General features: G+C 50.6%; 1 protein-coding gene across 1 annotated transcript in view; it reads left to right on the forward strand.

The window, feature by feature from the left end:
• The window catches only part of LOC120638467 (connector enhancer of kinase suppressor of ras 2-like), a 139,325-nt gene that overhangs the window by 80,803 nt on the left and 35,632 nt on the right, over positions 1 to 22,890 (forward strand). The window contains exons 4-5 of the mRNA XM_039912439.1: positions 13,201 to 13,403; positions 16,551 to 16,638. Of these exons, the coding sequence (XP_039768373.1) occupies positions 13,201 to 13,403; positions 16,551 to 16,638 (291 nt within the window). The remainder of the gene's footprint in view (positions 1 to 13,200; positions 13,404 to 16,550; positions 16,639 to 22,890) is intronic.

Consider the following 22,890-nt stretch of genomic DNA (forward strand, 5'->3'; position numbering starts at 1 on the left):
TCCCGTTAAAAATAATGTTGGTAAGCGCTTACTATGTGCAGAGCCCTGTTCTAAGCACTGGGGTAGGAACAGGGTCATCAGGTTGTCCCACGTGAGGCTCACAGTTAATCCCCATTTTACAGATGAGGGAACTCAGGCCGAGAGAAGTCAAGTGACTTGCCCACAGTCACACAGCTGACAAGTGGCAGAGCCGGGTTCCGAACCCCCGACCTCTGACTCCGAAGTCCAGGCTTTTTCCACTGAGCCATTAGCAATAAGACCCTTCTTACTGCGCGCTCAGAACTTCTTTATGGTTTTGGCTAAGCGCTTACTATGTGCCAGGCAACAGACTAAGCACTGGGGGTAGACAGAAGCTAATCAGGTTAGACACAATCCGGCTCCCGCATGGGGCTCACGGTCTTAATCCCCTTTGTACAGATGAGGTAACTGAGGCCCAGAGAAGTATAGCAACTTGCCCAAGGCAGAGCTGGAATTAGAATCCGGGTCCTTCTGACTTCCAGATCTGCGCTTGATCCTTGAGAAAGGACTTCCTCCCAGGTCGTGGAGGGAGAAGAGCTGGGTTCTAATCCCGGCTCTGCCACTTATCTGCTGGGTGACCTTGGGTAAGTCTCTTCACTTCCCTGTATCTCGGTTCCCTCATCTACAGAATGGGGATTCGATACTTGGTCTCCATCCTACTTAGACTGTAAGCCCCATGTGGGACCTAATTAACTTGTATCTAGTGCTTAGTACAGAACTTGACACATAGTAAGTGCTTAACAAATACCACAATTTTAATAATAATAATAATATTGGTATTTGTTAAGTGCTTACTATGTGCCAAGCACTGTTCTAAGCACTGGAGTAGATACAGGGTAATCAGGCTTCGTGAGACTCACAGTGTAAATCCCCATTTTACAGATGAGGGAACTGAGGCACCGAGAAGTGACTTGCCCAAAGTCACACAGCTGATGGGTGGCAGAGCCAGGATTATAATTCCAGGCAGACAGGTTAGATGGTATATCTTCATACGGCAAGACCCTCTGTGCTTGACTGTAAGCTCGTGGTGGAGAGGGAACACGTCTACCAATTCCGTTATGCTGTCCTTTCCCAAGCGCTCAGTACAGTGCTCTGTACATAGTAAGAGCTTGAAAAATACAATTTATTGATTGATTCTCTTGTCTCCATCCCCAGGGACTCCTCAACCTCAAATAAGACACCTCAGAAAAGGGTGATACTTTTCCTAAGCCTTGTCTTTTTCTAATGGTATCTCTTAAGTGCTTCTTCTGTGCCAGGCACTGTACTAAGTGCTGGGGTAGATACAAATTAATCATGCTGGACACGATCCCTGTCCCTCATGGGGCTCCCAGTCTTAATCCCCATTTTACAGATGAGGGAACTGAACTCGCCCTCCAGCGGGTCTCTTTTTTGGTGACATTTATGCGGCCAAACCGGTCGACTAAATGAGCGATTTGGACGAACAAGCCACGGGGAGGCGGAGGAATTCCAAACCGAGGCACCGTGCTCTGCCTCTCCTCCCGATGGATGAGCTCCCTTCCACACGGAGGCTGACGAGATGCTCGGTGCCTGTCATGTGAGCTCTCCCCCTGCCCTTCCGCTGGGAAAAACAGAATGATCTCAGCATTTACACCTTCTCACGGATTTCAGAAGGGCTCAGCGACTGTGACATGAATCTGCACTTCCTCATCAGCATCAAAGGAAGACGCCTTTCCCTTTGCGTGGCCCGTTATTCGGAGAAGACGATTCCAAGGCTGCGGGCCGAGGAGCTGACCTTAGGGAGGGACCCTTCGGGACCCCTCCCCTGGCAAGAGCCTAGAGTGGGTGCTGCTGAGAGTGGGGCCGAGGTCCCGGGCGGGCATCCAAGGGGCAAATCCTCTCTGCCGGTCGCCTCTCTGTGCTGCTCCTTTTGTGGGGCTCACATTCCCTCCTCCCGGCTCCTAAAGAGAGCATTTTCCCTTTGGCAAATCCACCCTTTTCCCAGAAATTCTGTAGGAAAGAGAGCCAGGCCTTCATGTACCGGTACCTTCTGGGGGCCAAGCACTCTAATAATAATAATAATGAGGAGGAGGATGGTACTTGTTAAGTCCTTACTATGTGTCCATCGCTATTCTAAGCGTTGGGGTAGATCAGGTTGGACACAGTTCCTGTCCCTCATGGGGCTCAAGGTCTTAATCCCCATCTTACAGATGAGGTAACCGAGGCACAGAGAATTGAAATGACTTGCCCAAGGTCACTCAGCAGACCAGTGGCGGAACCGGGGTTAGAACCCGGATCCTGATGAGTCCCAGGCCTGTGCTTTGTCTACTAGGCTATGTTACTTCCCATGTAATAATAATAATAATGTTGGTATTTGTTAAGCGCTTACTATGTGCAGAGCACTGTTCTAAGCGCTGGGGGAGACATAGGCGAGTCAGGTTGTCCCACGTGGGGCTCACAGTCTTGATCTCCATTTTACAGATGAGGTAACTGAGGCACAGAGAGGTTAAGTGACTTGCCCACGTGTACTGGGCGCCTACTGTGTGGAGAGTACTGTAATGGGTGCCTGCTGTGTGCAAAGCACTGTACTGGGCACCTACTGTGTGCGGAGTGCTGTACTGGGAACCTTTTGTGTGTGTAGTCCTGTACCAGGTGCCAACTTGGTTCAGTTCTGGACTGAGTGCTTCTTGGGTGCAGAGCTCGGTACCAGGTGCCTACTAATAATTAATAATCGTGGTATTTATTAAGGCCTTACTTTGTGCCAAGCACTGTACTAAGCACCTGAGTAGAGACAAGATACTCAAGTTGGATACCACTATCCCTGCCCCATATGGGACTCAGAGTCTAAATAAGATACTGTAAACTTGTTGTGGGCAGGGAGTGAGAAGCAGTGTGGCTCAGTGGAAAGAGCCCGGGCTTGGGAGTCAGAGGTCATGAGTTCGAATCCCGGCTCTGCCACTTGTCAGCTGTGTGACTGTGGGCAAGTCACTTCACTTCTCTGTGCCTCAGTTACCTCATCTGTCAAATGGGGATTAACTGTGAGCCTCACGTGGGACAACCCGATTACCCCGTATCTACCCCAGCGCTTAGAACAGTGCTCGGCACATAGTAAGCGCTTAACAAATACCAACAATATAATATACTCTCCCAAGTACTTAGTAGAGTGCTCTGCACACATTTAATGCTCCATAAATTCCACTGATTGAGGGAGAACAGATATTTAATCTCCATTTTCAGATAATAATAATAATGTTGATGTTTGTTAAGCACTTACTATGTGCCGAGCACTATTCTAAGCGCTAGGGTAGATACAGGGTAATCAGGTTGTCTCACGTGGGACTCACAGTCTTCACCCCCATTTTACAGATGAGGTAACTGAGGCACCGAGATGTTAAGTGACTTGCCCAAAGTCACTCAGTCGACAGGTGGCAGAGCCGGGATTAGAATCCATGACCTCTGACTCCTAAGCCCATGCTCATTCCACTGAGCCACGCTGCTTTTCCCAGCGTGGTCAGATGAGACCAGAGGAAGTGAAGTGACTTGTCCAAGATCACATAGCGGGCAAGCTGACTTGGAACCCAGTTCTGTTGACTCCCAAGTCCGCGGTCTTTCCGCAACACTACACTGTTTCTCGCTCTGTGCACTGAGCTGTACTGAGCGCCTACTGGGTGGAGGACACTGAGCTAAGCGCCTGGGAGAGGATAATAGAAAATGTGATCCCTGTCCTCGAGGAGCTTGCAATCAAGCCTTCGCCACGTAATGACGGAGGAAGAGCAACGATTCAGGTGGTAAAACCAGAGAGATTCCGTAACTCAACCAGGAAGGAGGCAGAGAAGCAGCACGGCCTAGTGGATAGAGCACGGGCCTGGGAGTCAGAAGGACCTGAGTTCCAATCCCAGCTCCTCCACTTGTTTGCTGTCCATACCTCTCATTTATTTATTTATTTATTTATTTATTTATTTATTTATTTATTTATTTATATAAATGTCTCTCTCGCCTTCTAGACTGTCTGTGCCTCAGTGTTCTCATCTGTAAAATGGGGCTTAGGTATGAGAGCCCCATGTGCGACAGGCCTCCTGTCCAACCTGGTAAGGTTGCAGAGTACAGTGTCTGGCACATGGTAAGTGCTTAATAAATACCATAAAAAAGAGGCAGCTGCGACAGAGCGGACAGCGGACACGGATGCTCTAGGCTGAGATGAGACCGTGAGCTTGTTGTGGGCAGGGATTGCTCTGTTTCTTGTTATAGTGTAGTCTCCCAAGTGCTCAGTACAGTGTGTTGCACAAAGTAAGTGCTCAATAAATACGATTGAATGAATGAATGTCCAGATGGCTACTCCTCCGGGCTGGGTACCAGGGTGGAGAGCGGCCAGCCCGAGCCTTCAGGGGCTGGTGGCTCATTATGGAGAACTTCGCCCACCCTCCCCTGATAACGGAGGCTGGGCCACCCTGACCATGTGACCGGACAGGACCGACCCCCCCCCCCCGACCCTCATCGGAGCCCCCCGGCTCAGTGGCAAACGAGCCTCAAGGCGGAGGCCCGGAGCGGAGGAGTTGATTTTAGTACCGGTGGCTGGCCCGGTCCACCTTGGTCTCACCCTGACCCGTGGTATCCGGGGATCTCTCTGCCACCCTCTTGGCCACCCACGTCCACCAGCTCGTCCCCGACCTGGAGGGAAACGTGGATGGGTCTCCGGTCAGAAACCTCCCTTCCTTGCTGGCCCGGCTCCCACAGGCCGGAACCCAGGTGTCTGCCCGGCTCCCAAAACCGGCCTGTCTCTACCGATCCCCGGGCCGGGCGGTGACCTAGATTCCGCGGCCTTGGAAGGGGAAGGGGAGGGCACCTGGAGCGGCCTGCTCACTCCGACTCGGCCCCGTCCAGCCGGTCGTCACCGTTCTAGCTAGAAATGAGCAAACTCCCAGATGAAATATGAGTGTGTAAAATCTCACAAGGTACTGGGTTTTGGCATTAATGTATTTAATCTCCAGTATTAGCGTATCTAATCTAGTGTAATAATTATAGTGATAAATGGATATGTCCTAGACGAGATTCCACCCCATCGCTGGTTGCCAGTGACAGATGATGAAGCGGTTTTCTTGCCCGTGACTAATGGAGAATTGAGCCATTTTGGTGAATTGGCCGGGCACCGAAGAGCTTTTAAAGAGAACTCAATTGAACGGCCGATCTTGATTCTCTTCGGCACATTGAATTTAACGACGATTGTGGTGTTCGAAAAGCGTTTACTATGTGCCAATCACTTTAGTAAATGCTGGGGAAGGTACAAGGTGATCAGGCGGGTACAGAGTCCCTGTCCCAAGGGGGGCTCACAGTCTTCGCCCCCATTTTAGGATGAGGTAACCGAGGCACAGAGAAGTGGAGTGACTTGCCCAAGGGCACACTTCAGACGAGGGAGTGTGGCTTAGTGGAAAGAGCACGGGCCCAGAGGTGAGTAGAACCGAACTCTAATCCCGGTTCTGCCACTGACCCACGTTGTGACATCGGGCCAAGTTATTTAAAATCTCTGGGCCTAATTCATTCATTCATTCAATCGTATTTATTGAACGCCCACTGTGTGCAGAGCACTGTATTAAGTGCTTGGGAGAGTACCATACAGTGTGGTTTAGTGGAAAGACCATGGGCTTGGGGGTCGGAGGTCGTGGGTTCTAATCCCGGCTCCCCTACTGGTCAACTGTGTGACTTTGAGCAAATCACTTAACTTCTCTATGCCTCAGTTACTTCATCTGTAAAATGGGGATTAAGACTGTGAGCCCCACGTGGGACAACCTGATTACCTTATATCTAACCCAGCACTTAGAACAGTGCTTGGCACATAGCAAGTGCTTAACAAATGCCCTCATCATCATTATTATCATTACTATAATAACAATAAGCAGACGCTTTTCCTGCCCCAATGAGCATACAGTCGAGCTCTATAGGATGCCTCAGTTTCCTCATCTGGGAAACAGGGTTTCACAAAGGACTACTATGAGTCAAGTCCTAGTCCTCATGCCCACTGGCCAGGGTGATAGGGAAGGCGGGACTGTCACGTAGACGTTTTGTCCCCTATTGTTTCCCTTGGTTCAACTTCCTTGTCCCATTCTGCCCAGTGGGCAGCTGGTTTTGTTGACCAGTGAGAATCCCAAGTCTTTTCCCATGGAGGCATTGAAGGCTGTTGGGGGCAGTGAGGGATGACTTGTAACATCCTGAGTTCTCACTTACCGCTTGGGACTGGACTTCCTGTCTCGTGGGAGCATCGGCAGCGCTGGCTCGTCGATGGGGCCGGCCTTCCTTTTCCCCGGTACACGTGACATCGCCTTTTGGGTCCAGAGCTTGCAAAATCAGGTTCCCATCCACCGGAGTCATTGTAGTCATCGGTGTAGTTCATTCATTCATTCATTCAGTAGTATTTATTTAGCACTTACTCTATGCAGAGCACTGTATTAAGCAGTCGGGAAAGTACAACACAATTTTAAAAAAGTGACATTCCCCCAATTAGACTGTTAGCCCGTCAAAGGGCAGGGACTGTCTCTTTCTGTTACCGATTTGTACATTCCAAGCGCTTAGTACAGTGCTCTGCACGTAGTAAGCGCTCAATAAATACTATTGAATGAATGAATGAATGAACATTCCCTGCCCAAAATAAGCGTACAGCCTGGCTAGGGGAGACAGACATCAATACAAAGAAATACAATTACAGATATGGATGAAAGTGCTGTGGGGCTGGCAAAGGGGAAGAGCAAAGGGAGCAAGTCAGGACGATGCACAAGGGAGTGGGAGATGAGGAAAAGTGGGGCTTAGTCTGAGAAGGCCTACTGGAGGAGATGGACCTTCGTTAAGGCACCGAAGCAGCGGAGAGTAACTGCGTAATGGATTGGAAGAGGGAGGGACTTCCAGGCCAGAGGTAGGACGTGCGCCAGTGGTCGGAGGCGAGACAGGCGCAATGGAGGCACAGTGAGAAAGTTAGGACCGGAAGAGCAAAGCGTGCGGGCTGGTTGTAGGAGAGAAGTGAGGTGAGATAGGAGGGGGCAAAGTGATGGGCTGCTTTAAAACCACCGTTGAGGAGTTTTTGTTGGAGGATGGACAGGTTGATCTGGAGAAGGTGTGGCTGGGGCGAACCTGCCTGCCTTCGGGTCACCTCAGCTGACCGCAGGACCGAGCAGACCAGTACAACGGGAGTTTATTTTCTTTCCTTTGGACCTTATATACGGAGATATTTTCATTTGTACATGTACGTGAAACAGAGGATCTCCCCGCAAAGGCCTTGTTCCTCTCGTCTGGGAACAGAGGCATAGATTTCTTAACAATAACAATAACTGTGACATTTGTTAATCGCTTACTGTGTGCCAGGCACTGTACTAAGCATTGGGGTGGATGCAAGGAAATCGGGTCTGGACACAGCACGGAGCTTGTCAAGTCCTCAACACTGCCGCTCCCCCCCATGACTCATTTGGCTCTTTCACTTTGGGCAGGGAGTGCTTGTCATCTTACAACAAAATTGGGGTGATGAAAAAAATAAAAGCTATGGAAAACCTGCCACACCCTAAGGCAGGTCCTCTCTCCTCAATTAATCAGTTAATCAATGGTATTCATGGAGTGCTTACTATGTGCAAAGCACTGTACTAAGCACTTGGGAGAATACAACAGACTTAGCAGACACGTTCCCAGCCCCAAATGAGTTTACAGTCTAGACATGACTACGAACAAATACGTAATCTATAAAATATAATTTAAAGATATGCACGTAAGTGCTATGGGGTTGGGCCTGGGGCGAATATGAAATGTCCAGAGGACACAGACCCAAGGGCATACACCATGCAGAAAGTAGAATGAGCCAGGGAAAAAGAGGGCTTAACTGGGGAGGACCTCTTGGAGGAGATGTGACCTTAATAATGCTTTGAAGTTGGAGAGAGTGGCGGACTGGCATGTATTCATTCGTTCATTCAATAGTATTTATTGAGCTCTTACTATGTGCAGGGCACTGTACTAAGCGCTTGGAATATACAATTCGGCAACAGATAGAGACTATCCCTACCCAATAACGGGCTCACAATCTAAACGGAGAAGGGGGATGTTTCTGTCACTGTTGACAAACCACCTTCCTTCCTGTAACCTTGGCATTATCCTCCACTCATCTCTCTTCTTCGGCCCACATATTCAGACAGTGTCCTATCGGTTCCCACTTCACAACATCTTTAGAATCCACCCCTTCCTCTCCATCCAAATGGCCATCACACTGGTTCAAGGATTTATCACGTCCTCTTTCAACCACTGCATCGTCCTCCTCACTGACCTTTTCTTGTTTTAATGATATTTGTTAAGCGCTTGCTATGTGCCAGGTACCGTACTAAGCACTGGGGTAGATACAAGGTTGTCAGGCTACACAGTCTTAATCCCCATTTTACAAATGAAGTACCTGAGGCACAGAGAAGTGAAGTGACTTGTCCTAGGGCATACAGTAGACAAGTGGCAGAGCAGGAATTAGAACCCAGGTCCTTCTGACTCCCAGGTCCGGGCTGTAGTCACTAGGCCGCACTGACCTCCAGCCTCTCCTCCAGTCCACAGTTCTCTCTGGAGCCAGGGCTCCTTCGCAATCTCCATATCTCGGGTCCAGGAGAGTTGTTCGAGTTCAATGGGAAGCCCTGGGACCTCTCAGCCCTGAGGAGAGGTGGAGAAGACAAATAGAACAGATGTTTAAAGATTCCAAATCAGGTCTCGAGCCCAAGACTTTGGTTCATGCTCCCAGAGCAGCCTCACAATTCCAGAGAGCCTCCTTATTTCAGAAGGGTGAGATCCCAAATCCCTGGCATTCCAGTGAGGGTTTTTGGTTTTTCTGGTTAAGTGCTTACTATGTGCAGAGCACTGTTCTAAGCGATGGGGTAGATACAGGGTAATCAGGGTATCCCTCGTGAGGCTCACAGTCTTCACCCCCATTTTATAGATGAGGTAACTGAGGCACAGAGAAGGTAAGTGACTTGCCCACAGTCACACAGCTGACAAGTGGCAGAGCTGGGATTCGAACCCATGACCTCTGACTCCCATGCCCGTGTTCTTTGCACTGGGCCATGCTGCTTCTCTATGGAGGCATTTAAGCGCTTACTATGTGCAAAGCACTATTCTAAGCGCTGGGGGGATACAAGGTGATCAGGTTGTCCCATGTAATAATGTTGGTATTTGTTAAGCGCTTACTATGTGCCGAGCACTGTTCTAAACGCTGGGGTAGACATAGGGGAATCAGGTTGTCCCACGTGGGGCTCGCAGTCTTAATCCCCATTTTACAGATGAGGTAACTGAGGCACAGAGGAGTTAAGTGACTTGCCCAAAGTCACACAGCTGGCAAGCGTTGGAGCGGGGATTAGAACCCATGACCTCTGACTCCCAAGCCCGGGCTCTTTCCACTGAGCCACGCTGAGGTTCTAATCCCAGCTCCGTTTCTCCAGGTCCTCCGACTCTCAGAATCCAGGTCCTCCGACTCTCAGGCCCGTGCTCTTTCCAGTAGGCGACAGTGCCTCCCTGCATTGAGCCCGGCATCCCCAAACCGGAATTGACAGAGCTGTCCCCGGGACCCGCTCCGTTCTGAAATTCCACATGAATTTTATCCCCTGGAACCTGCTCCCCTTCTGGGCATCAAGTCAGTCAAGTCAGTCAGGGGCTGAGAGTCAATACCAACAGTCACCCACAGCTCCATCATTAACAATTTCCTCTCTCGTCAGTCTCTCTCCAACTAAATTGAATTTCCCCTTCATGCTATATTCCTGATCGCCCACGATTTCCTTTAGCAGTGCTCACTCTGCTTTCTGTGGGGAACTGTAGACCTAGATTTTCCCTCTCCCCTCATCCCACTTCTATGTCCTCTTCCCTATCACTAACAACAATAATAATAATACTTGTTAAGCACTTACTATGTGTCAAACACTGATCTAAGCACCGGGTTAGACACAAGTTAATCTTAGACATAAGATTGATTTTACTCTCTCCTCCTTAGGCTGTGAGTCCCGTGGGGGACAGGGAGGTTGGACACAGTCCCTGTCCCCCACGGGACTCACAGCCTAAGGAGGAGAGAGTAAAATCAATCCCCATTTTACAGATGACGAACATGAAGCACAGAGAAGTTAAGTGACTTGCCAAAGGTCACACAGCCGACAGTTGGCAGAGCCAGAATTAGAATCCATGATCTCTTACTCTCAGGCCCCTGTTCTTGCTACTGGACCATGCTGCTTCTCTTCTCTCTTTCTCTCCTTTTCCCTTCTCTCCTCTGTCTTTCTTTTCTTCTCTCCCCTCTCTTCCTTTTCTTCTCTCCCTCTCTTTCTCCCCCTCTTCCCTTCTCTCCTCTCTCTCCTCCGTGTTTCCTCTCTCCTTTTTCTCCTTCTGTCTCCTCCCCAACCCCGTCTCTCAACCCTTCTCTCAATCAATTTCTCCCCTCTCTCCTCCGTCCGTCACCCTCTCTCTTGGCCTCTTTCTCCCCGGTTTCCTTTTCTTTTCTTTTCTCCCTCTCACATTGCTCCCCCAGCTCTGTCCCTCCCTTTGAGAGCATCAGTTGGAGGGCCAGGCAGGGCAAAGCTGCCACTCAGAGCTACTGATGGGTCTTTCTGAAGGTCGGAGGCAGCTGTGTCAGCTGCTTCGATCCCAGAGGGCGTCCATTCCCTCCCAACCCCCCTTCTTCCTTCCCTCCTTCCAGTGCCATTGTGTCTGGGGAAATACGTTCTGTGCCCGCTCTGGGAAAACCCAAGAGAGAGCTGAGGCGAGGGTGGGAAAATTCCACAGCACTTATGTCCGCAACCGTAATTGATTTATTTATATTAATGTCTGCCTCCTCCTCTAGACTGTAAGCTCGTAGTGGTCAGGGAATGTGTCTGTTTATTATTATATTATACTCTCTCAAGCACTTAGTACAGTGCTCTGCACACAGTATATATATTTTCATTACCCTATTTATTTTGTAAATGAGATACATCACCTTGATTCTATTTATTTGCTATTGTTCTAATGAGATGTTCATCCCCTCGATCCTATTTATTGCTACTGCTCTCGTCTGTCCGTCTCCCCCGATTAGACCGTAAGCCCATCAGAGGGCAGGGACTGTCTCTATCTGTTACCGATTTGTCCATTCCAAGCGCTTAGTACAGTGCTCTGCACGTAGTAAGTGCTCAATAAATACTATTGAATGAACGAATGAACAGTAAGCACTCAATAAATATGATTGAATGAAGGAAGGAAGGAAAATTAATTCCCCAGAACCCTGCTTCTCTGGGAATAGAGGGCTCGGAGGGTTGAGTTACCCAGTCGGCTGTTGGGCTTTTCTGTACCTTCTGCTTTCATCATCCTCCTGGCTCCCCTGCCCGTACTCTCTCCCTCTCCTCACACTCTCCCATTCTGGCTCTGGGCTCCACTTCTCCCAGCTTTGGGAGCCCTTTGGAGCTGAAAGACATCCAAGAAATGAAGAGGAACAAAAGGTAAACGGCAAAGAGAGAGGCCATTAGCGGGATGGATTAAAAATCTAGGTCACTGGCTTGGAGGAGGAGACGATGGGGTGGGAGGAGAGGGAGAGTGTAGAGTTTTGGAGAAGAGGGCATCTTCTCTCCTCCCCGGAATGGGAGCGTGATTTGGGCCGAATTCTCGTCTTCCTTTCTGGACATCGGGGGGACAAGAGAGGGGAGGCATGTGTCTGTTATATCGTTCTGTTGCACTCTCCCAAGAGCTTAGTCCAGTGCTCTGCACACAGTAAGCGCTCGTTAAATGCCATTAATGGAAAGCTTGATTGGTCCACCTGAGACATTCAACAGGATGAAAGCGTTGTCAGTCAGGCAGTCAGTCAATCATATTTCTTGAGTGCTTACTGTGTGCAAGGTACTGTACTACTACTACTAATAATGTTGGTATTTGTTAAGTGCTCACTATGTGCAAGAGCACCGTTCTAAGCGCTGGGGTAGATACAGGGTCATCAGGTTGTCCCACGTGAGGCTCACACTTAATCCCCATTTTACAGGTGAGGTAACTGAGGCACAGAGTAGTGAAGTGACTTGCCCACAGTCACACAGGTGACAAGTGGCAGAGCCAGGAGTCGAACTCATGACCTCTGACTCCCAAGCCCGTGCTCTCTCCACTGAGCCACACTGCTTCTCAGCTACGAAGCACCTGGGAGGGTACAATAACATACTATAATAGATAATATATAAGCACTTAGTACAGTGCTCTCCCACATAGTAAGCACTCAATAAATACTATTGAATGACACATACATAATAATAATAATAATAATAATAATGTTGGTATCTGTTAAGCGCTTACTATGTGCCGAGCATTGTTCTAAGCGCTGGGGTAGACACAGGGGAATCAGGTTGTCCCACGTGGGGCTCCCAGTCTTCATCCCCATTTTACAGATGAGGTAACTGAGGCACCGAGAAGTGAAGTGACTTGCCCACAGTCACGCAGCTGACAGGTGGCCGAGCCGGGAACATACATGCATACATTCATGTGGCTCAGTGGAAAAGAGCCTGGGCTTCGGAGTCAGAGGTCATGAGTTCGACTCCCGGCTCTGCCACTTGTCAGCTGGGTGACTGTGGGCAAGTCACTTAACTTCTCTGGGCCTCAGTTACCTCATCTGTCAAATGGGGATTAACTGTGAGCCTCACGTGGGACGACCTGATTACCCTGTATCTACCCCAGCGCTTAGAACAGTGCTGTGCACATAGTAAGCGCTTAACAAATACCAACATTATTATTATTACATTCCCTGCCCACAATGAGCTCACAGTCCAGAGGGGGAGACAGACATTAATAGAGATGAATAAATGACAGATATGGATACAAGTGCTGTGTGTCTGGGAGGAGGGATGAAAAAAAGGGAGCAAGTCAGGGCGACACAGAAGGCGGTGGAAGAGAAGGAAAAGAGGGCTTAGTCAGGGAAGGCCTCTTGGAGGAGGTGTGTCAGTGGGCCTGGAATGACTGAACTTTCCCCGACCCCTTCCCATCCACTCTCCCCCTCTCGGCTGTAAGCTCGTTGTGGTTAGGGAATGTGTCTCTTTATTGTTGTATCGTGTTCTTCCAAGGGCTTAGTACAGTGCTCTGCACACAGTAAGCGCTCAATAAATACAATTGGCTGCCTGACTTCTCCGACCCCACCGGGGGTCGAGTGTGAATCGTGTCTCCAACCTACCCCTCTTGGTCCCATCTCCCCTCGGTCAGTAGAAGTACAGAGTTTGCATCCGTTCACGTCTTCGGTTTCAGAATTACGGTCTGGAGACGGAGAACCTGAGAACGCTGTCTCACAAGCTGAACGCCTCGGCCAAAAACCTCCAGAACTTCATCACGGGCAGGCGGCGGAGCGGACACTACGACGGCCGGGCCTCCCGGCGGCTCCCCAATGATTTCCTCACCTCCGTGGTGGATCTGATCGGGGCCGCCAAGAGCCTGTTGGCCTGGCTCGACAGGTAACTCCCCGGGACTCTGCTTCCCAGGCCCGGCCTGCGGTCAGGGACGGCACCGAGGCCGAGACATCAGGGGTTCAGTACGGTGCTCTGCACTCGGTCGATATCATCGATCGACTGTGCCGAGCCCTGCGGTAGCGACAAGATCATCAGCTGGGAATCAGCCCCTGCCCCATGTGGGGCTTGTGGTCGAAGAAGGAGGAAGAGCGAGTGGCTTATCCCCATTTTACAGGGGAGGAAACCGAGGGCCAGAAAGGAGACATGGCTTGCCCAAGGACGCGCAGAAGATAAGAATGCGACTCTCATTATAATAATAATAATAATGATAATTGTGGTATTTGTTAAGTGCTTATTATGTGCCAGGCACTGTACTAAGCGCTGAGGTGGATACAAGCAAATCAGGTTGGACACAGTCCCTGCCCCACGTGGGGCTCACAGTCTCCATCTCCATTTTACAGATGAGGGAACTGAGGCCCAGAGTAGTGAAGTGACTTGCCCAAAGTCACACAGCAGACAGGTGATGGAACCGGGAGTAGAAGCCGTGACCTTCTGACTCCCAGGCCCGTGCTCTATCCACTAGATCACGCTACTTTCCTTGACTCAAGAGTCACTCAGTAAATCCATTTCTCCTAGCACCAGACTGTGGGGGGACTTTTTTTTAATAGTATTCATTTAGCGCTTACTACATGTCAAATATTGTCCTAAGCCCTGGGGAAGGTACAAAGTTAATTAGGTCGAAGTCCCTGTCCCACATTAGGTTCACAGTCTAAAAAGGAGGAAGAACAGGTAACTCCATTTTACAGTTGAGGGATCTGAGGCTCAGAGAAGTGAAATTACTTGCCCAAGGTCACACAGAAACTAAGTGGCAGAGCCGGGATTAGAACCCAGGACCTTCTGACTAACAGGCCCATGTTCTCTCCACTAGGCCTCGCTGCTCCTTGCCAAACCGTACGTTAAGGCAAACCTGGGCTGGAGGGCTGGTCGCGTCCACTGACATGCACATCCCCCAGCCGCACACGCATGTGCTCACAGGAGCCCACGGATACCATCGTGTTTCTTGCGGCCCCCTGGGGATTCTGGATCCAGACAGACTCTCCCGTTGCCAAAGGAGCAGTCTCCGATTCTGGGAAGAGTCCACCAAAACTTGCAGGGAACACCCGGGCTGCTGTAGAAATGGGGGCTTGGCCAATTTTCCCTCCGGAACGCGTCGGGAACAGTCTCCTGGGAATGTACCTCTGGGCTGTTTCCCTACGGGTGGCACAGCTCCAAAGCAAGGCAAGGAGACCCTTCCCTTCCACTTAGATTTGCTCCCTTTTTCACCCCTCCCTCAGCTCTACAGCACTAATGTTACTTTTATGTCATTTATTTATTTCTATTAATATCTGTCTCTCCCTCTAGACTGTAAGCTCCTTGTGGGCAGGGAACGTCTCTACCAACTCTGTTACAGTGTACTTTCCCAAGCTCTTAGTACAATGCTCTGCACACAATAAGCGCTCCATAAATACAGTTGATTGATTGATTGATTCCCGTTCAGCCATTCGAGAGACCAAGACCCCAGTAGCAGGTCCTTGATGGAAACTGGGCCACGGTGAAATTTCTTCTCCAGCCGAGGCTCACAGGTGTCGTTTGACCCGGTGCAGTCTGGCGGGACAAAAATGCAAACTCCCTTCCTCCTGAAGACAGCGGTCGATAAATCTTCTAGTCCCCTCGGGGCCGGAGTTTGCTACAATTTAGGGGAGCCGGCGCTGACTCAAGGGTTTAGTTCAGCAACTTTTCCCGGAAACTCAGAGCAGCGTCATCATGTGACAGGCTTCCCGCTGGGCCTCCCTACCTCTGCAGCGCTTGTCTTGTTTCACGGTTTCGCCTCCACAGGGGAGCGGGGATGGGGATGAGGGATGATGGTTGGGGGTGGGGGTTGCTCCCACCAGCTCAAAATAGGCTTCAAACCCCAAGGATTAAGTTTGGAAACACAGCAGGTGTGGAGTTCGTGGTAGGGCATCCGAGCGGCTCCTTTAGGGTGTTAAAGGGACCTGGGTTTGAATCGCAGTTCTGCCACTTGTCTGCTGTGTGGCCCTTGGGCAAGTCGCTTCACTTCTCTGTGCCTCAGCTTTCCTCATCTGTGAAGTGGCGATGTAATACTTATTCTCCTGCCTACTTAGTCTGAGGGTTCCTGAATCCAACCTGATTAATTGGCGCTTCCCCTAGTGCTTAGAAAGAACAGTGCTTGACACTTACTAAGTTTTTAACAAATGTCATAATTAATATTATTCTTGCCTACCCTGGCACAGAGTACAGGGTCTGGTGCGTAGTAAGCGGTTAACCACAATTACCCCAATTATTATTATTTAGGAGATGTACTAGATCCTGAGAAGCAGCAAAACCTAAGGCTGGGGTAGATACAAGTTGATCATGTTGGACACAGTCCCCGTCCCACACGGGGCTCATGAGGTAACTGAGGCCCAGAGAAGTGAAATGACTTGCCCAAGGTCACCCAGCAGACAAGTGGTGGAGCTGGGATTAGAACCCAAGTCCTTCTGCCTCTCAGGTCTGTGCTTTACCTGTTGGGACGGGCTGCTTCTCGTAAATCTCGTTTCTGGAAATAAACCCCGAAAACCATCCGGGAGCACGTTCTCATCGCCACCGCTAAGTGGGCGGTGGTTTGATCGCTGTGGGGGAGATTCGGCCCCAGTGCCTTCTCGTTCTTCTAACTGCTGGGACTTAACCAATACCTTCACTCGCTCACATGCTCAGTGGCTCACTCGCTCGCTCTCTCACTCCCTCACTCACACAGAGGTCTCGTCCTCATCCTCATCCCCATCCCCATTTCTGAGCTTCGGGTCCCCTGCATTGAGCTGCCGTGGTCGTGAGGATTTGTTTGGGATTCCAGGTCCACTCTCCGGTCTCTTGGCTCTCTCCCCACAGCCCAGAAGGGGAGCGGAGAGACCAAAACCACACAGGTTTTCTCTGAGGGAGATAAGCCGTCTGCTACCTGGCCCGGATCCAGGCTTGGGTTCGGAGGCCTTCTCGAGTCTCGGGGCCCGGTTCCCTCTGCCTCGGTTTCTCCCTGGGGTGGGCACCATGGGGGTGGTTGCTCGGGGAAGTAGGCTGACCGGTGGGGGTGGGGTGTCTCCTCTGTGCCCTCTCCGCCAGGTCTCCATTTGTCAGCGTGAGCGAGTACTCCCTGCTGAAGAACAACATCATCCAGCTGTGCCTGGAACTCACCACCATCGTGCAGCAGGTGAGGGCCGCGGAGCGCCTCGCTCAGACCAGGACAGGTGCCAGCCGGGTGGGGCACAGGGGGGTTCGGCCGTGACCTCCCACCCCCGGGGCTGGGCATCGGACTCACGAGCTTGGAAAACGGTGTGGGGTGGACGAGAGCAACTGGGAGCAAATCTCAACACCTCCGAGCAGACCACCTCTGAGGGGACGAGCCCAACCTCTACTGATGTGGAGCCCGGGGCATGACTGGGCACATGGCTGGGCACCCGGGAACCCGGCCCCTGAGAAGTTTGCCCCTTCCAGCTCCAGGACTCAGAGACAGTGCCTGGTCGGCAAAGGGGGCCGTGGTCTGGAGAGTAACGGATGCCCTGCATGGGCTGATGCAGTGGCACGATTGGGAAAATTGAAGTACTGATCGGGGAAGGCTTCCCAGAGGAGGTGACATTTGGAGAAGCCTGGGAAGGAGTGGAGGGATGAGGTTTGGGTGGGGTGAGTGGAGGAGCCTTCCAGGCAGGGGCGGGAGAGCTGAGAGTGAAGGGTGAGGTTGAGAAGGGTTGGTTCACAGTCTAAGTAGCAAGGAAAACAGATATGGTGGCTTAATGGAAAGAACACAGGCTTGGGAGTCAGAGGTGTTGGGTTCTAATCCCAACTCTGCCACTTGTCAGCTGTGAGACTTTGGGCAAATCACTTAACTTCTCTGTACCTCAGTTACCTCATCTGTAAAATGGGGATTAAGGCTGGGAGCCCCACTTGGGACAACCTGATAAACTTGTATCGCCCCCCAGAGCTTAGAACGGTGCTTGGCACATAGTAAGCGCTTAACAAATACTATCATTATTTTTTTTATTATATGGAATCCCCATTTTACAGATGAGGGAACTGAGGCACAGAGAGGTTAAGTGACTTGCCCAAGGTCGCAAAGCAGACAAGTGGCAGAGCCAAGATTAGTTGGCCGCTCTCCCTCCCCCTTCCACTGGGAGGTCACTGATTATCGCACGTCGACTCTGCGCTTCTCACGGTGCTTGGCACGTCGTACGTTCTTGAGCCATGCATCATCATCATCGCGGTCATCCTCATCACCCCAACGCTTAGCGCAGAATAAGCACTTTACGAGCGCCATGACTACATACCATTGTCAGTTCACATTCCCCTCCCCGGGAACAGTCCGCAGTCAAATTGACTCCCTGGGTGAAAACACACTTCCCAACAGTCCACTCTCCTCTTGAGAAAATTCCTTCTGGCGACGTGATCGTGTCATCAGCCACAGGAGGAGACGAAACTAGCCTCATTAGCCGAGGCCAGGTGTAGCGGAGAAAATGAAAACGTGCCCCACATCTGCTTGAGGAGCAGTGAGATTTCTAACTGAAGCTCCTTGGGAACGCTGTCAGGAGCCCCAGAGGAAAAGTTCCCCATTTAGGAGGATGGATTCTAGCTAGGGCCCCTGCACAGACCTTTGCCAAGCATTTCCTCCGGACGAGAAGTAGATTCTATTAATAGAAGCTGCCCTCATCCTTCACACGTGACCACCCTGCTGAGAGAGAGAGAACCGTCTTCCCAAAAGATATATTTACGGAGCTAAATGCTTTATTGCGAAGGGGATGGGGATGGAGACTCGGAGAGACGGGTCAGAGAGCCGCCACTTTGGGTCTGTTCGGCCTCAGCTCTCGGGTCTTGTCAGAGAGTTGGGGTGTCAGAGGTAGCCAGACAGTTGTCGGGGGAGTGGACAATCACCGATGATTCTGTTGATGTTTTTAATCCTTCAAGAACCCTGCAGACTAGTTATTTAATTTTGAATGCTATTTGCTAAGCGCTTACTGTGCGTCAAACGCTGTTCTAAACGCCGGGGTGGGTACAAGTTAATTAGGTCAGACACAGTCTCTGTCCCACACGGAGCTCCCGGTTTCAAAAGGAGGGAGAACAGGTAACCCCATTTTCCAGTTGAGGAAACTGAGGCACAGTGAAGTTAAGTGACTTGCCTAAGGTTACACAGCAGACAAGTGGCGGAGTGGGGATTAGAACACAGGTCCTTCTGACTTACAGGTCCACGCTTTCTCTACTAAGTCAAGCTGCTTCTCTAACTGCTTCTAGTTAGACTGGAAAATTCCAGAATTCACTCTGGGGTCAGGGGATTGGGTTGGCAGTAGCCACAGTTCTCCTCTCTCAGATTAACCCAGAGTCCCCCTCCCCGGCACCCACGTCTCCATCCAGAAAAAGACCATTTATTGGAACCCCTTTTTTGGCCTTCTTTTAACCACTTTTCTATCTGTGACCGAAGGGTTCCCCCGAAACCGAGTGTCTTGCCGGGCAGACTTGTTAGAGGCCTGGGGAAAGTCGAAATCCGAGCTTCCTCCCCATTCGTCAGCGAGTGCCTTCTCACAGAGGAAAAAGGGTCTTCACCAACTCTTGCCACCAGCCCCACCGCCCCGCTTTCCCCAGCCTCCGGACAGAGGAGTGCCTCAGTTAGCTGAGTGCTTCTGCACTTCCAGCTGACACCAAGGCCTTCCCTCTGTTGGGAGTCACTGTGGAGGGGTGGGTGGGGGTCAGAGGTGAAAGGCGTCACTCACTAGAACTCGATGGGAATGGCCTTGTTTCCCTCCCGATGGGATGCTAAATGAATGTAAGAGGGGCTCTTCCATAGCCTGAACATTGTCATGTTAAACACAATAGGTGCCATCCTCTCCGGAGAGTGCCATCGTGGTGGCCTGGGGGGACGGCGGGAGGGCCTCAGGTCTGAGGAGTCAAGACTCACCCGGTGCCACCCACGCTCTCTCATGCCCTTCCAGAGGGTTCCCGGCCGGGCGAGGAGATGGTCAGCGGGGCAGCCCATGGTGGACTGAGCATGTGGAACTGTTTTGCGTGTGGGACCCAGGAAGGCCCAACAGTGTGGCCTAGTGGATAGAACATGGGCCTGGGAGACGGAAGGACCCGGGTTCTAATTCCAGCTCCACCACTTGTCTGCTGTGTGACCTTGGGCAAGTGACTTCACTTCTCTATGCCTCAGTTACTTTATCTATAAAATGGGGATTAAGACTGAGAGCCCCTTGTGGGACAGGGACTGTACGACCCAATTATCTTGTATCGACCTCAGCGCTTAGAAACGTGCCAGACATGTAGGAAGAGCTTAACAGTTGCCATAAGAAAAGAAAACGACCACAACAGTGTTTACCCTAGGCTGGAGTTCTGGGACCCATCAGGCACTGGCCTCGGTAGCTGCCGTCGCTGTCTTTGCAGCCCGGTGTTAGCCAACTTCTAGTCAGGATTCCTGCTGGGCCTGTCTTCCGGCTGACACCCTCCCGCTGGTGGCACGGCCCCGGCAGACACTACCGGACTTGCCTGACTTCCAGACAAGGTGACCGCTGGGCTCAGAGGGAGCTTTTTTCAGGGCCCTTTTGAAGAAACGGAGCTATTCTACACCCACACACCACAATACAGATCTGGCCCCTCTGGAAAGTTCACTCTCATAATAGTTGTCAAACCTGACAATAAAAAAAGAGTCATCCCCACGCCCGGACACTATGGCTCCCTCCAAACTCTTGGTATCACTCTAGGGGCCCAGAGAGAGGGGTTTAATGCTTCTGCGTCTGGGGCTGTGTCCAGGTTGGCCGGCGCCATGACCTTTCCCTGTTCCTCTTCCATCTCCTCCTCGGCCTCTTTCTCCTCTCTCCTCTTCACCCTCCTCCTCCTCCTCCATTTCTTCCTCCTCCTGCTTCCTCTCCCTCCTCCATCACCTCCGCACTGTCTCTCTCCTACTCCTCCTTGTCCTTCCGGTCATCTTTGCCTCCCTCCACGTTCCCATTGTCTTCCGCCGGTGCCTTTTCTTTCTGACCCTTCTTTTTGTGTTTTTTTTTTTTGGTTGGTTTTATGGTATTGGTGGAGCCCTTACTACATGCCAAATACAGTACTAAACCCTGGGGCAGATACAACACAAGGAGGTTGGATCCAGTCCCTGATCCACACAGTCGACTGAGGCAAAGAGAAGTGAAATGACTTTCCCAAGGTCGTCACTCAGCAGGCAGGTAGTGGAGCTGTTCCTCTCCCTCCCAGCTCCGTGTACCATTCACTAAGCCACACTTCTTTCTCCTCTTCTCTCTAATCTTCTTCTTCCTCCTGGTCACGTGATCCTTGGAATTATGGTAGATCACCTCTATCTTTCACAAAGTACATCTACAGAGATTTTCCTCCTTCACTCTTCCTGGCCAGAATCACATCTTTGGCACATAATAATAATAATAATAAAAATAATAATGGTATTTGTTAAGCACTTACTTTGTGCCTGGCACTGTTCTAAGCACTGGGGTAGATACAAGTTAATCGGGTTGGTCACAGTCCCTGTCCCGCAGAGGGCTCACAGTCTTAATTCCCATTTTACAGATGTGGGAACTGAGGCATAGAGAAGTTAAATGACTCGTTCAAGGCCACACAGCCGACAAGTGGCGGAGGCAGGATTAGAACCCCTGACCTTTTGACTCCCAGGCCCGGGTACGCTCCACTAGGCACATGGAATCTTTCCCTGTGAGATTATTCATCCTTTCATCTCTTCGAGGTCCCGGTTCTTGAAATCTCTTCAGAAACGTCAGGGAGTTAGGGGATATGTGCACCGAGCTGTCTGCACCTGGACACCATATTCAGCATCCTAGTCACTGGAACTGGCAAAACCAAAGGCTGCTGAAACTAGACAGAGGGAGGGAAATGTGAGGCCTCGGCTCTCCCAAGCTTCGTACCACTTCTAAAAACCACCTCCTTCAGGAAGCCTTCCCCGATTAACACCCAACATCGCATAGCCACCCTTCGCAATTACGACTTTTCTTCCCCTCCTCGGAACTGTGCAATTGTGAACGTTTACTTATTCAGCTATCGCATCTGAACGTGTTTTTTTCACAACCCATTTCTGTGTGAGTCTCGTGGCTCTGTGGGACTCTCCCAAGCACACAGTATGGTGACGTGCAGTCAGTAGACAAATCCCACTGATCGGTCGAGGTCAGCCTGACCGGGGGGGGGGAGGGGAAGAGGTCTGTCTGGCCGTCCCCAGGAAATCACCAGGCCTCTTGTATTTTCCCACCTCTTTCCACCTTGCATGTCTGCCTTTCTGTTCCCTTAGAAGGTAAATTCCTCAAGGGCAGAGACCATGGCTTCTGCCTTGATTGTTCTCTCCCAACAGCCTAATGCAGGGCTCTGCACCCAGCAGGTTCTCAGTACAGCGCTCTGCACACAGTAGATGCTCCATAAATATTGGTGAATGAATGAGCTAAGGGATGTCTGTGAAATGAGGATAAAGACTGTGAACCCCATGTGGGACAGGGACCTAACCCGATCTGCTTGTCTCCACCCCAGTGCTTAGTATAGTTCCTGGCACATAGTAAGTGCTTAGCAAATACCACAATTATTATTATTGTTGTTATTTTTGCCAATCGCCCAAATCTACACCCAGGAGCAGAGGGATGGGTAGATCTCCCAACCCTACCCCCCCACCCTGTCCCCACCCCAGTGCCTCAGTTTCCTCATATAGAGAAGCAGCATGGCTCAGTGGAAAGAGCATGGGCTTTGGAGTCAGGGCTCATGAGTTCGAATCCCAGCTCTGCCACTTGTCGGCTGTGTGACTGTGGGCGAGTCACTTAACTTCTCTGTGCCTCAGTTCCCTCATCTGTAAAATGGGGATTAAGACTGTGAGCCCCACGTGGGACAACCTGATTCCCCTATGTCTACCCCAGCGCTTAGAACAGTGCTCGGCACATAGTAAGCGCTTAACAAATACCAACATTATTATTATTATTATTATTCATATGTAAAATGAGGATTAAGACTGTGACCCCTGTGTGGGACAGGGACTGTGTCCAACCTGATTACCTTGTATCTAGCCCAGTGGTAAGAACAGTGTTTGTCACATAGTAAGCACTGAACAAATACCACTATTATTATTATTATTATTACCTAGCCTTCTTCTACCATTGTTTTTTGGTGGGAGAGCTTGTTTAACTGTAAACGCCTCAAGGGCAGGGATGATGTGCTTGGCACATAGTAAGTGCTGAACAAATACCATCATTTTTGTTATTGTGTCATCCTCTTCCAAGCTCCCAATAAAGTGCTCTGCACACAGTAGGGGCTCAGTAAATACATTTTGACTGATTGATCTGGATGGAGGAAGGGAAGAAATAACAATCATAATGGTGGTATTTATTAATCTATTAATCTATCTCCAGGGTTCCAATTCCAGCATGTTCTCTTTCACCTAAGCCACACTGCTTCCCATTGACAGTGGTACTTGCAGGGAGAG

This window comes from Ornithorhynchus anatinus, chromosome 6 (assembly GCF_004115215.2).
Source record: "Ornithorhynchus anatinus isolate Pmale09 chromosome 6, mOrnAna1.pri.v4, whole genome shotgun sequence".
Classification (NCBI taxonomy): Eukaryota; Metazoa; Chordata; class Mammalia; order Monotremata; family Ornithorhynchidae; genus Ornithorhynchus; species Ornithorhynchus anatinus.